The 16,025-nt window shown below is 43.0% G+C and overlaps 1 protein-coding gene across 1 annotated transcript in view; it reads right to left on the reverse strand.

The window, feature by feature from the left end:
* Positions 1–688: 688 nt before the first annotated feature.
* Positions 689–16,025, reverse strand: part of LOC123796167 (uncharacterized) — a 79,124-nt gene continuing 63,787 nt past the window's right edge. The window contains exon 5 of the mRNA XM_087858388.1: positions 689–971. Coding sequence (XP_087714514.1) covers positions 963–971 — 9 coding nt within the window. The 3' untranslated portion in view covers positions 689–962. The remainder of the gene's footprint in view (positions 972–16,025) is intronic.

The following is a 16,025-nucleotide window of genomic DNA, read 5'->3' on the forward strand; positions in this document are numbered from 1 at the left end:
AATTCCCACAACTTTTTTTTAAGGAACATGATTTCTTAGAAATATCCTGCCAGTTCAAAGAACTAACTCAAGTTTGATTTTTGTTTTCAGACTCTGGTTTGTTTTGCTTTTGAATAAGAATTTTCTGAAAAGCAGAATACAATTAAAAATGTCTAAACAACAGTCACAAAATAGCACATGTCATAAAGCAATCAGGTATGCAGACCACTGCAGCTGACTCCCCAGGCTTCAGCAGAGACAAAAGCACATTTCTGACCATGTTAAAAATGTTGCTTGTTATTAACTTATGCCTCAAATAAAGAAATAAATATTAAAGGAGGGGAAAGGTACTTTCTGGGGAAGAGACGACTTTCTTATCTTCTAGTCCATACATGGAATTAAGGGGCTCAACTCTCTGTCCCAATAATACTTGAGAATATAAAATGTAATCTGAGGTTGTAGAACGTGGCAGCTAAGACTGCTAAACTCAAGTTGCCACTATTTCTGAAAGAAAGAGGAGGTAATCTGCACAGGAAGGGGTGCGTGCTGAGAGGGAGGGGGTATGTGTGGAAGGAGGTGGTGGTGGCTGGCTGCTGTGCGTGAGAGTTACGTGTCATCAGCAAGGTAATCTAGCTGTTGCAAAACATGAATAGAAAAGGAGATCTACTGTATGGGGAAATGCACTCGCTAAACTTAAATTTTAAAAGGATGAAAACACAGATTACACTTTATTTTAAAAACTGAAATGAATTTTAATACAGAAAATGAAGACAGCATTTTGCAAATTTATCGCTCAAAGGGGTATCTCTATTTAAGGAAATCAGCGTGTTACACTTTGAGAGATGAAATGTTACAGCTTGTACACCAAAATTAAAAAATGAAATTAAATTAAAAAATGAAATGGTTACCAAGGTAATGCAGGTCAGGGGATCAAAGGTGAAGGGTCACACATTATTAAAAAGAAATCCAAAAGGACGGCTGCATCATGATCTCTGCAAAACAAAGGAGCTCTAGTAAGTAAAACTAGTATCTCTGAGAATTTAAAATCAAGTTCTTGAAAAGAAGACTCCCCTGTAATTGAACACAAGTCATTTCTGATTCCGTGTAGAGCCATTTTTATTTAGGTACAAAACCAAATTTCAATTACCTGTTACCAAAAAATTTTTGTAAAAGTTTAACCACACAATTACATTAAAACCCAAAATATCTCCAATTATAAGTGGCTGAGAAGTACTGACATTTCCACTGGACCCCACACCCTGTTTTCTGGAAATGACAGTGTTTGATAAGTTGCCAATATATCAGAAATCTAATTTGGTCACAGTGTGGTGAGTTTTTTCCTCTCCTCAAGGAATGAGTTCCAAAATTGAGTTTTTGCAAATTTGTTTCATTTGAAGTAGCTGCATAAAATTTCCATTATTGGAACATTTAGTATAACAATGTTCTAGAAGACAGCGATAAAGTGATACATGATCAAATAAACTGTGTAACTCTATCTATTAAGATCTGTTCTCACATTCAACTCTCACTGCACAGAGGGGAGAAAAGACATTTTAAGCAAAATAACTTGCAGTTCTACTGGAATTACACAGAATTAATAGAAGCTTGACAAGAGGAATCTCTGACAATGAAAAGTATCTGAAAGGTTAGGCTTCAATTTCTAGTTATTATTTACTCATCTTCCTCATTAACAAATTAGAATAGTTTGCTTTAAAAAAGACAAAAAGAGCTAAGGTTTTGTTTTGCAACACAAAGCTGCCATCTAAATCATGACAAACATACTTAACTTTGCAGCAACAGCAAGCGTAACAATTAACAGTTACAGCAAATTAATTTCCATATTCCTTTCACTACTAAAGGAAGTGAACACAATCGTGATACAGTAATCTTTAGTCTGCTCTCTAAAACCAAACTGGAGCAGGCTACATTCCCTGATTTCAGGACCCACAAGTCTCCAGCACTTACTGGACCGCAGGCTCTAAGGGGCAGTGCAAATGAGGGCTCAAGGGTTGAGAGGGTAAATGGGAACATAACTGGCACCACGGGGAGCAAAACAGGACCTGATTTAAGTACCATCCTTCTTCCAGGCCCCTAGTTGTGTTCCATCCCACAGTATCCAACATCAGAGTTTACCTTGTTAAAATCAAATTCCAAAAATACTTATATATTAAAATATAGACAACTGCCCAAAAGGAGTTTATTAAAAGGAACAACATATTCTTTCTGATGGCTTAGAGCAATCAATAAATAAACAAACTCTATAAACGTCAGATTTCTGTTCCCCCGATTAGGTTTTGTTAAAAATAACTTGCAGAGCTTCATGCACCAGATACAAGTGTGTTTGTTAGTGCCTTAAGGCCACGGTTCTAAAAACATGATTTCTTTTTTTAAGTTCCACAGCTACTGAAAAGTAAACTAGCATTTCATTTCTCTGGAATGCTCATCTCACGTAAAGTCTGTCACATACGTATTTGTTGCTGGGAGGCATGCAAGCAATTGGGAGCACTACAGCAGGAATCGATAGCCCATCAAAAAAAGGCGCATGTGGCTTCAGGAGCACCGGTGCCCACACCGCTCCCGCCGGTCTGCAGGAGGAGGCAAGGAGCCAGCATACCGGTAGTCAAGTTTTGTTTCACTAAAAGATTTTCTATTAAAATAAGGAAAAGGGTATCAACTCAGATCTAAGTATCTACACGTACCCCTTCATTACCAAAACACATGTACTTACTAGATAATTTCTTCCTAAAACAAGAGGATAGAGCACCTATAGAGGCTTTTTCTAAAGTCTTCTAAATCACTTCTAAAATTCACCAACTCACAAAAATATGTTAGCCCAAATGCCGTACCAGTTTAACCCCTGCCAAAAGCTGCAGAGACACCAACCCATTCCAACATGACAGCAGCCCAAGCAGTAAGGAATCGCTCTCACTACAACCAAGCAAATTCCCACAGGATTCCATGGAAACGATAATAATCTAAGTAAAAAACACAAACAAACAGAACTCTCCCCAAGTCCTGACAAACAAGTGGCTCGAGTAATTGTGCCAACAAATAACACTGTAGGTGATTCAAGAAAATCTACGAATAATTTTGCTATCTGGGGTGGAGGAAAGTAAAGGCCAGCAGGAATTAGTACGTCCCTAATATTCGAGGGTCCTGGAATATAATTTAATGCCTAAGAGGAGGGCTCGGGGACAGGGGAAACCTAGGGAGAACTTCAACCATGAGTTTTCGCCAGAGCCCTTTCACTGATACAGGCATTTGGAACATACATACGTTTTCCCACAGAAACAATATGGCAACTGCCTACTTAACCTGAAATCTGTTGAAGCGATAGGTTGGCTCTGAATTCTAGAAGCTATGGGACCCGCTTAGCTTTTTATTTATTTTTTTTTTCCCAAAGGACTGACCCAAGCTGAAACTTGATGTATACAAAAGATTTTCCTAGCTCCCATCCTGGGCCCCAGATGGAGTGGCTCAGAAACCAAATTACCATATTCAGGTCTCCTCCAGGAGCCCCGTTTTCTTCCCTGAGTCCAGGCACTGGTTGACTACATATGGACTGAATTTATACATACCAGTGCTCGCAAAGACTAAGGAGGCTTCTTCAACCCAAAACATATCCCTCGCTGTTAGAACTGGCATTTTTACATCAACGGGCACAGAAGCTCATCTACTGCAAGATAGTCCCCTGTCAAAATGATGACCAGTCACTGAATTAAACAAGAAATGATCAAAAATCCTACTAACCCCCCAGAACTTGGGGCATAACTAACAAGCATGCTATCCTCGATCTAAACTGGAGAACTATGCTGCCGTAGTGCAGACTGATCAAATCACGGAAATACTCAACCAAGCTTCACTGTCACGAGACCATCATGTCATCAGAGTTCCAATGAAGAACGCTTTTCCAGGGAAATCCTCACCCACAGTAAGCTCTCAATGTCATGTCTGGATCACTTTTTATAAGGACGTTTTCCAACACACTCAATTTGTATTCCAGGTTAGTTTGTTTTTGTTTTTTGCCAAGGACCTGCCAGCATTTATAAGCACAGAGAATTGGTTCATTTCTCAACTAAACAGACACAGGACAAAGAACATCATTTCTAATGAGGTTAAATCATGACACAAATGCTGCCATGTTTACCTCAAGCATATTACTTACAAAACAAAATACATGCGAGAACCAAAAAGAAATGAAAAATAAACAGCTGAGAAAACTCAGAGAGTCAGAAAGCTAGGAGACAGCCGGAAATGAACATTACAACAGAACCCTATCGATCCCACCACTTCTTTACCAAACGTCCAGTAACTCAACAATCTGACGCTCCACAGAAACCAGCCTCAGCAAGTGTATTCAGAGGTGGGAAACAGGAACGTCCAGACAGGAGTTCATACAGTGAGAGGCCAAAAACAGTTTGTTTGCCTACAAATATAAATAAATAAATCACCACTATGTCATTCAATAAAACAGACGAGAATAAAATGCACTTGAGCTAAGTATATCCTTCAGTTAAGTGGGGATTTATTCCTATTACCCTTTTATGACAGAATTTGTTAGAAATACCATCTACTGAAAACCTAAAATAAAAGCATTTGGTCCTCCGTGCCCCTCCAACAACCGTCACCACCTCTATCATTTCTTCAACCTTTCTAGAAATACATCTCTGCCAAGCTTCTCAAAGATAGTCTGTTCTAAGATACATGTCTTTTTCTCAAAACTTTCCATCAATGACAGAGCAACTTACAGTTACAATCATCACATTACTTCCACTAGTCTTCAGAAAGAAAACAAAAGCTAAAAACTACAGGTTAAATACCTTCCTACCTATGATTTTATCCTCAACAATATCATTTTTTTGGCCTAACAGCTTCAAAGATTCCACAAAAGGATCAAGAGAGTGGGAGGAAGGGACAGCAGAGAGCCCCCAGGAACTTTTCAGAGTGATGAACACGTTCCTTACGGCAGAGGGGGGCTGGCCGTGCGGCGTGTGCGTGTGAACACTTAGCACCATACACTCTAAGTGCCGTTTGTTACATGCCAATTATACCTCAAAAAGCCACTTCAGAATGAGGGGGCACACAAGACAGAGACTCTGCCCTCCCCTGCACCCTCTGAGCCACGTGGCCAGGCTGCAGTCCCCATGCAGAGAAAGCGGAGAATCACGGGGGAGTGACGGAGAGCCGCTCTTGCTGAGCCACTGAACCCCAACTCCAGAACCACGTTTTCTAAATAGAAAATCAGGGCACTGTGACGTAGTTTCTCTGAGACTACAGAATCAGCTTTAGACAACATACTCCTGGCTTTGCAAATGATATGTAAATTCACCAAATATTTTCACTTTTTTTTTTCATCAGATTTTAAACTTATATTATGTCAACCTGTCGTAGCCAAGACCCATTCCTTTTCGGTACTATCCCACTAGGGGAAAAGAATAACACAACATATGCCAAATTGCCCCAAAATACAAATTTACAAAAAATAAAACAAAAGGAGAACAGATCCGTCCACTGTATATTTTGCTTGTGTATTTATGTGCATGCCCATGCTTTTTAACTGCTCTGTGGCTTCCTGCACGAAGTCAGGATCATCATCACCTTTCCCATCTCTTCTCAAACTTCAGTTGAATAAGAAAGTATCCCCTACGTAAACCGAGTCATTGTAAAAACTGTTTCCCCCTACGTAAACCGAGTCATTGTAAAAACTGTTTCCCAAGTCCTGCCACTAGGAGACTAGGAGACGACGACTGAGCATATCAAAAGAGGAACTGAGGCCTGCAGTTTTGGTAAAACCACCAGGTGAGTATGACCAACCGTAAGAGTCACAATCCTCACTGTAAGAAAAAGTGCCCAGGTAGGTTCAACCCCACCTTCCAGTCCCCACACACACACCCTGCCTCCCACAGGCACGGAGTCACAGATGTCAGAGTTGCCAACAAATTCCAGCTGATAACAGCTTAAAGCAGTTCTCCCTCCCAAAACTATTAACATTTTTAAAATGCCAATTGATCCCGAAAAAATCTTTAAAACCCAAAAGACTGAAGCTGCACTGGAAGGTCGGTGGCTTCACAAGACACAGGGAGTCCTTCCTGGGCTCTGAAATCAGGTCACGCAGTTCTGGCTTCCAGTAACAGTTCTACCACTTACGACTTCCATGACCTTGGACAAATTATTTAATTTTTTAACGGATTCTCACTCTCTTCATTTATAACATGAAGATAACGACAGCCCTACTTCATAGGGCTGCTGTGAGAATTTATGACAATAAGTAGTATCAATTGCTTAGCATAGTGCTTAGAACCTAAAAAGCAATCAACATTAGCTGTGTGACTGCAATGATTATGATACCGATCATCTTATATTCTTTTTCTTACCTTATTCTTTCCAAGACTTACAAGAGGGATAACGCTATCCCTATGTTTGCAGGCGGGTAAAGGTTAAGTTCAAGACATAAATCTTAAAAATGGCAGAGCTGGAATTCAAATTACATCTGTCCAGATCTGCCCCATTCCATGACTTAGTACCCGAGGGAACAGAGGCCCCAAAAGTATCACACGGGCCCTGTGCGGGACTCTGCACTGCAGCTCTCAACACACGTTTGGAGGATGAGGCAACGAATGAATAGGTAGGTCCTTGAGGTGAATACACACTTCTTGATCCACTGCTGTACCCATCACAGGACCTTATACAATGCATTTACAAGAATACAGGTAGGGTTTAAAGCAGTGGAATGACAGAATTAAATTCAAAACCTTATTTACATATTTGCATGCTTAAAACAAGGAAGATAAACTGGTTCCCATTCTGCAGTTCTACCTACTATTTTAAATAAAAGACAAATTCATTTACTCAATAAATATTTATTGAGCATGAAATTCTGGGGCAAGCTCCGTGTGAGAGATGCCCGGGGCACACAGCGAAAGGCAGTGAGTCCTCACCAGTGAGTAAGGATTCCCACACAGCACCCTGAGCACAGAGGGAAGGTGGAGTGCAAGATCCTGTGGAAACCCATGCAGAGGTACCCGCTCGGCTCACAAGGGGGCCTGCAAGTTCTCCCTAAGAAAATACCACACAGCTGCGATCTGAAGGACAACGAGGTGGCCTGCGACCATCTTCCAGGCAGAGGAAGCGACACGTAAAAGGCAAAGTGGCAGGAAGCACCAGAGTGTGTGGGAGGGAGTCAGGGAGAAGAAGGGGAGAGGGGCTTGTCCAGGGGCTGGAGGGTGACAGACGTAAGATCCTACAGGCCTCGCAGACCATGCTGAGAAGCTGAGACAGTATCTTAAGTACAACAGGAAAACAACCAAAGGATTGAGGAAAGGGGTACTGTAACCCAAGTGCTTTTAAAAGACCACTCTGGCACTTGGGTGGAGACTGGTGGGGAGGGTACAAGCAGGGACAGGAGCCAGGAGGTCCCTCAAAGCAGTCTCGGCACAGGTAATGTGGCTCAGACAGCAGTGGCGGCTGTAGAGAGTGATTTGGACAGAAAGGAAGCTTATTTGCAAACAGAACCAGTAGGTCTGGATTCAATGTGGAGTAAAAGAAGGAGGGGTCAAAATGGCCTCTGATGGGAAAAAAAATAGTAACTTTACAGTGGAGAAACCTGATCAATACCACCTCAGCCTGGTGATCAAGGTTAAGGTCATCGGCGAGCAGTCATGCTGACAGCAGGCACCCTTGATGTGATATAATGAGGATGGCAGCACACCTCTGGGGTCTTCCTTCCCAAAACCCACAACCCCGGCCTAGTGATGAGAAAAACAGCAGACAAACCCAACTGAAGGACATCATACAAAATACCTGATCTGTCAGGTGAACAAAAACAAGGAAAGTCAGAAACTGTCACAGTCCAGTGGAGCCTATGGAGACCCAATGAGTAAATTTAATGTGGCATCCTGGGTGGGGTCCTGGAATAGAAAAGGACTTTAGGGGAAAACCAAGATAACCTGAATCGAGGGTGGAATTTAGTTTATAATAATGAATCAGTTGGTTGTTTGGTTGGGAAAGCGTACCAAAGTAATCTTAATAGGGGAAACGGGGGGGGGGGGGGGGAAGCATACCAAAGTAATCTTAATAGGGGAAACGGGGTGGGGGGCGGAGTGGGAAAGCGTACCAAAGTAATCTTAATAGGGGAAACGGGGTGGGGAGGGGAAGCGTACCAAAGTAATCTTAATAGGGGAAACGGGGTGGGGGGGGGAAGCGTACCAAAGTAATCTTAATAGGGGAAACGGGGGGGGGGGAGGGAAAAGCGTACCAAAGTAATCTTAATAGGGGAAACGGGGGGGGGGCAGGGGGGGAAGCGTACCAAAGTAATCTTAATAGGGGAAATGGGGGGGGGGGAGCGTACCAAAGTAATCTTAATAGGGGAAACGGGGGGGGGCGGGGAGGGAAAGCGTACCAAAGTAATCTTAATAGGGGAAACGGGGGGGGGGGGGGAAGCGTACCAAAGTAATCTTAATAGGGGAAACGGGGTGGGGGGCGGAGTGGGAAAGCGTACCAAAGTAATCTTAATAGGGGAAACGGGGGGGGGGGGGGGAAGCGTACCAAAGTAATCTTAATAGGGGGAAACGGGGGGGGGGGAGCGTACCAAAGTAATCTTAATAGGGGAAACGGGGGGGGGGGGAAGCGTACCAAAGTAATCTTAATAGGGGAAACGGGGGGGGGGGGGAAGCGTACCAAAGTAATCTTAATAGGGGAAACGGGGGGGGCGGGGAGGGAAAAGCGTACCAAAGTAATCTTAATAGGGGAAACGGGGGGGGGGGGCGGGGAGGGAAAAGCGTACCAAAGTAATCTTAATAGGGGAAACGGGGGGGGGGGGCGGGGGGGGGAAAGCGTACCAAAGTAATCTTAATAGGGGAAACGGGGGGGGGCGGGGGGGAAAGCGTACCAAAGTAATCTTAATAGGGGAAACGCGGGGGGGGGGGGCGGGGAGGGAAAAGCGTACCAAAGTAATCTTAATAGGGGAAACGGGGTGGGGGGGCGGGGAGGTACTGAAAAACTCTCTTAATCTTGTAACTTTTCTGTAAATCTAAACCTATTCGGATTGTAGAGGTTTATTTTAAACTGACCCCCAGGCCTGACTTGAGCACCTGGGAGATGCCCTTTACTGAGACAGGAGAGACTAGAGGAAGACAATCAGTTCTATTTCAGATGCTAAGCAGAAGCCTGTCAGACCCTCCAGCAGAGATGTCAGGTAGCAGTTCTGGTGTGGAGCTCCACAGAGAGCACTGAGCTCAGAAAACAAACTTAGGAGCCTGGACGGGCTGAGACTGTGGAACTGGGCTGGGGGGAGGGGTGGGGTCGGTCACTGCGAGAAAGAGTGGAAATCAAGAAGTAAAGGCCCTCAGATTCCCAGAAATATCTACATTTAACAGTCACACAGGAAGGACTAGTTTCAAACCCTGAGGAAATTCCACCTTTAGATGCCGGGTAGAGATTGAGAAGGAAGAACCAGCAGTGGGGAAAAAAAACAGGGGCATACACCATCCCAGACACCAAGGGAAAAGGCATGGTCAACTTGCTTGACTGCATCTGAGAAACCAAATCAAGTCCTGAAAAATGTTCCTTATATTAAACAACTTTGAGGTCACTGGTGATCTAAGAAAGAAGTTTCAGCAGAATAACGGAAGCTAAATTCAGATTGCCAGTATCTAAAGAAGAGGCAAAAATGGGGGGAGAAGACAAGTCTTCTAAGAAGTCTGGCTCTCAGGTTTGTACACCCATGTTCACAGCAACATGAGTCCCAACACCCAAAGGTGGAAGCCAGACAGGTGTCCATCAACAGACGGATGGACAAAGTGTGGTGTATACATAATGGAACATCATTCAGCCTGTAAAAAGGAAGGACATTCTGATACATGCTACAACATGGATGACCCTTGAGAACGTTACAATAAATGAAAAAAGCCAGTCACAAAAAGACAAATACTGCATGATTCCACTCATATGAGGAACTTGGAGCAGTCAAATTCAGAGACAAAGGTAGAACAGAGGCTGTCAGGGACTGATGGGGAGGAGAGAATGGGAGTGAGTGTTTAATGGGAACAGAGTTTCAGTTTTGCAAGAGGAAAGAGTTCAGGAGATGGGATGGTGGTGACAGTTACACAACAATGTGAATGTACTTAAAGCCAAAGAACTGTATACTTAAAAATGGCTAAGATGATAAAATTTATGTTATGCATATTTACAATTCTTTTTTTTTTAAAGAAGAAGTCTGGCTCTCAGAATGCCAAATCTATATGAAGCTGTAATGGCCTACAGTGAAAACTGCCTGAAGCTGGAGTACCTTAACCCAGGTCAGTACTTCCTGACGACACAAGGCACATCACGTGCGGGCTACAGATGCTGAGCCCCTCGTGCTCTGCAAGGAGCCTGGGACACCCAGACCCCTGCCCAGCGGGCTCTGACCTCAAGAGAACTCACCCACTAACCCAGCACACCCCAGAAATACTTCTATTTTGATGTGTGCCAAGATGGGAGGATAGGTGGAGCACAACAGCTAGAGAAATGAAGGATAGAGATTATTTCAATTCTATTTTCAGTGACAAGAAGTTGCTTTATTTTCTTCATCAACCCACAACATTTGCTGCCAAAAAAAAAAAAAAAAAAAAAGATTGTGACCTCAGCTTACAGAAACTGGTATCAGATCATTCAGAGAAGCCAATGAAGTCACACTCCATTTTTTGAAAGATCTTTAAGACTAGAATAAGAGCAATAATTTTCACGATGAGTGTGTTAAGGAAAGAACACACTATGTGGGACTTATGAAGACATACTCAATAGATCAACGAAGAGAGGCCATCAAGATAAAGAACCATGTGTTAATTGAAATTTAGCACAAGGTAATCAGGCAACATTTCAAACCAGTATGAAAGGATCAATGATTCAATAATTAGCATGTATTGGGAGGGGGATGAAATTAGAGCTCGGTATATGTCACCCTGCCCATTTATAATAAGCGTTTATCTGTATTAAACATCTCAGGATAAAAATATGTAACAGATAAAATCTAGAGAGAATACTGAATAACTGGGGTGGGGAGACTGTCCCAGGCATGCTATCCAGGCCAGAAAGATTCAAAGTCTGAATGCATGACCTACAGGACTGCTTATGATGTATTTAACAAGTTAAGAAAATTAAGAATGAAATACAGGTGACTAGCCAGGGAAAATTATACACACACTTGTTTACAGAAAAACACACAGAAATCAGAAGGAAAAGATGAAGAATATATTTAAAAAAAAAAAAGGGTAGGGACGCCTGGGTGGCTCAGTCGTTAAGCGTCTGCCTTCGGCTCAGGGCGTGATCCCTGCGGTCTGGGATCGAGCCCCACATCAGGCTCCTCCGCTGGGAGCCTGCTTCTTCCTCTCCCACTCCCCCTGCTTGTGTTCCCTCTCTCGCTGGCTGTCTCTCTCTGTTAAATAAATAAAATCCTTAAAAAAAGAAGAAAAAAAGGGTAGAAGAATGACCAGACAAGTAAGAAAAGTAACACAAGCAGCCAAAACATGCCAAATCTTAGGAATATGCAAAGAAATGCAAATTACCAGAGACACCATTTTTCACTTGAGACATTTTAAAAAACCTAGTGTTGGTTAGGGTTTGGGGAAATGGACACTCTCAGCTACTGAGAATACAAACTGGCACAACCTTTCTAGAGGGCACATGACAAATGTTTCCACTCTTAGATGAGCAACTGCACAGTAGGCCTCTCTCCTATGGAAATAACTGGAGAAGAGTGCAAAAATACAGGAACAAGAATGTTAAGTGCATCACTGATTACATGAGCAAAATGCTGAGACAATCCATTAAGGACTGGTTTAAAATTTTTACAAAACATCCCTGCTCTGCAGTTATGCATGGCCACACCCATGCATTCGTGTGGGAAACGACCACAACAGACAGTGGTGTGGGGAGAAGAATGGTCAGGCAAGAGGCATGTGTGATTCCTTCGGGGGGGGGGGGGTACTCACACAGAGACTTATAAACATGTAAACATGCATCTATACATACACATGCACACACACTACATGTAAACACATGATTTACATAGGCATTTTTAAAGTCCAGAGAAGGATATAAATCAAATTGTTGAGAATGGTTATCTCCTAGAGCATACAATTTCAAGAAAAAGTTTCAATTTTTAATCTCTACATGCCTTTGTTGTTAGTATGCTTCCAATGACCATTCATTATTTTTATAATAAAATATATGTCTGCATACTTTTTAAAAAATATTTTATTTCGAGAGACAGAGAGAGAATGCAAGCAGGAGGAGGGGCAGAGGGGGAGAGAGAATCTTAAGCAGGCTCCATGTAGGACTCAATCTCACAACCCCGAGATCATGACCCAAGTCAGACGCTGAACCGAATGAGCCACCCAGGCACCCTGTCTGTATACTTTTATAATAGAAATACAATAAAGTGATTCCTACGGGACGGGTAGACTACCTATGGCAAAAAGGATGTAGGCGACTCAGTGTGCTCCCCCATTACCTCACTCACAGATGAAGTCCTTCAAATATAAGCCAGCTTCCAATGGTCTTAAAACATCTGTATCAAAGTCTTTTCAACACAGGAATGCCCTATACTCATCAGTCAGAAGCTCTATCTTCCTGAGCTATGACGTTATATATGGCACTGGAATCCTCAAACAGAAAGCATAAGACTCGGCAAATAAAGGGCAATCTTCGTGCGTACCTGAATTAGAAGAAGGAGTTATGGTCCGTCAATATGATTTCAAGCAAAGAAAAAGATCATCGTGAGGCTAAACTTAGCAAACGCTACATGAAAACTCACTGAGGATCCATCCAATTAATGGATCAGAAGAATAACTGCAAGGAGTGTAACTTTAAACTCAAACACTGCTAAACTGTTGAACTACTCTAGCTAAAGTGGTTTAACTGGCATAAAAACACACCCCACACATGCCCATACCCACCCTGCCAGCACCACCACCTTAAGGCAGTATAATGCAGCAAGACAGGTGGTAAAAGAATTTCAATATATAAATCAATATATAATACCAGTTTGATTTTAAAATTACTAAAACTAGTCCCCTTTTAATTAGGTAATACCCCAGAGGATAAGTAGATCTGTAAATTAATACTAATACAACTGAGAAACATACAGTGGACAAAACTAATGCCATGAAACAACATTAACTCAAAGAATTCAAAATATAATTGAACAATCAAATCCTTTAAAAGCAAATATAATTTAGAGTAGTCCCCCCTTATCTGTGAGGAATATGTCCCAAGACCCCCAGTGGATGCCTGAACCACAGTTAGTACCAAACCCTGTATACGGTATATATTCTTCCTATATATACATACCTGCAATAAGGCTAAATTTATAAATGAAGAGATTAACAATAATTTAATAACAGAACAATTATAACAATATACTGTAATAAGTTATGTGAATGTGGCCTTTCTCTCAAAATATCTCATTGTCCTGCACTCAGCCTTCTTCCTGTGATGACGTGAGAGGATGAAACGCCTCCATGAGGACGTACAGTGACGTGAATGGCACAGGCACTGTGACAGAGTGTTTGGCTACTACTGACCTTCTGACAATATGTCAGGAGGAGGATCATCTGCATTTGACGGTGTTTAAGTGATACCATGAAAAGCAAACCACAGTTAAGAGGTGACTACTATAGGGGCGCCTGGGTGGCACAGCGGTTAAGCATCTGCCTTCGGCTCAGGGCGTGATCCCGGCGTTATGGGATCGAGCCCCACATCAGGCTCTTCCGCTATGAGCCTGCTTCTTCCTCTCCCACTCACCCTGCTTGTGTTCCCTCTCTCGCTGGCTGTCTCTATCTCTGTCAAATAAATAAAATCTTTAAAATAAAAAAAAAAAGGGGTGACTACTATAATCTGAATCGGGGGTTATCAGTAATAATATCCCTACAATATGCACACCTTCCCTACAATATACCTTCATCCATGACTAATCTCATTTTGGTCTCTCAACGCGAGATAACAGGAAATATTTATTAGTCTCTGGCTCCATGCATGGCACAGAGCTCCCAAAACCCTCACAATTTTCCTAAGTGATAAGATTTTCTTTTTTTTCCCATAGTTGGTATTCAACCCTATCCAGGACACAGGGCTCCTAAACCCCTTGTACATCCCTAAGTGATAAGAGCAGTTGAGACATCTTCACATGGGCTCCTGGATGGCTACTGAAAGGTGGCGGGTCACCAGAAAAACCAAGCCACGATTAGAAGCTTGGATCTTTCAGCCACACCCCATCCTCCAGAGAAGGGAGAGGGGCTGGAAATGGTGTTAACAACTGATCATAAAGAAGCCGCCATAAAACCACAACAGTACAAGGTTCAGAGAGCTTCCAGGTTGGCAAACATATCCACACAGGGAGGGTGATATACCCCACCCCCCCAGGGACAGAGGCTCCTGCACTCGAGACCTCTCAGACCTTGGCCTATGTATCTCTTATCTGGCTGTCCACCTGTATCCTTTATCATATCCTTTAATAAACTGGTAAACCTAAGTGTTTTCCTGAGTTCTGTGAGCACTCTAGCAAATTAAATGAACCTCAGCTTTACAGCCCATCAGAAGCACAGGGATCTAAAGCAGGGTGGGAGCAGTCTTGTAGGACTGAGCCCTTACCCTGTGGTATCCGAAGTAATTTCCAGATGCACGGTGTCAGAACTGAACTAAATTGTAGGACACCCAGCTGGTGCTGGGGAGAACAGCTTGGTGGGGGAACACCCCCCAACATCTGGTGTCAGAAGTGCTGCTGAGTATGGCAGCAATGTGAGCATTAGGGAGACAGGGGCGAACTGAGTTTTCCCACAACTCATTCCATCCCATCCCTGGGATCCTGCGTCATTCATCATTCATAAAACATTTATTAAGCACCTACTATGTGCCGGGCACCACTCCAGCCTCCGGGGATAGAGCAGCGCGTCAACGACAATCTCTGCCCTGGTGTATCTTGCGTTCTAGGGGCCTCAGATGCACCCGCCGCTTGAAACTACCTCCCACGGCCCGTCCGGCCTCAGCTCCTGCAGCTCCGTGAGTAGGTTCTATTTTTCTCTCTACAATACATTGAGCACCTTATTTTGTTTATTTCCAGTCTCATCCTTTAGAATGTAAGCTCCCTGAAGACAGAGACCTTTTTTCTTTCATGTATTCCAAGAGTGCAGAATACCGCCTCGCATGAGACACTCAAATATTTGCTGGACTAATGACTGCCTTCTCCTCTCTCTATGGTCTCTCCCTCCCAAGAGAAGTCACTCACATTCCCCACCTATAAAACAGAACACAAAGCTGCCTGCTCTACACCCCACCGCAGCCTCCGCTTCACAGCCAAGCTTCCTTCAAGCTGCAGAATGGTGCAGCTGCACTTCTACCGCGCTCCACCTCACTGCGCCCCAGGCCACTCCCTGCTTCTCCTCCCACTGCTTCAGATGTGCCAACACTCTTCTTCCCTCTTGTCTAGGACCTCCTCTCTGATCGCTGAACTCATCAAGCTAACTCCTCCTCACCCTCATGTCTCATGTCATGAAAATATCACTCCGTAAAAAAACCTTTCCCCGCTTCCAGTCTAAGTTAGACCCAACAGACCCTCCTCTCTTGTAGCAGCCTATGTTTCTGCTTCCTTACCCTTTATTTGACTTTGTAAATACAATACCTACTCTTATGACTATCTGCTTAATGGCTGTTTCCCTTCAAAGGCAAAAGGTGTCCAGATCACCAGTATAGATACAGATACAGATATAGATACACAGATATAGCTATAGCTATCGATATCGATTTTGATATCGATATAGATATAGATAGATATAGATATATCCATCTCCAGGGATTAGAGCAGTGCCTGATGAAGGCGCTCCACTGCCTGACAGAATGGCTGGCTATCCAACTAGACTATAAACCCTACAAAAGCAAGTTCAATGTCTATTTTGTCCACTCAAGTATCTGATAACAAACACATTTCTATATCTGGCATAGACAGAATGTTTAACAACACGTATTAAACAAATGGTGATGAATACAAACAAGGGGAGACACCATAATCTTAT

This window comes from Ursus americanus, chromosome 33 (assembly GCF_024610735.1).
Source record: "Ursus americanus isolate L20-20 chromosome 33, mUrsAme1.1.p, whole genome shotgun sequence".
Classification (NCBI taxonomy): Eukaryota; Metazoa; Chordata; class Mammalia; order Carnivora; family Ursidae; genus Ursus; species Ursus americanus.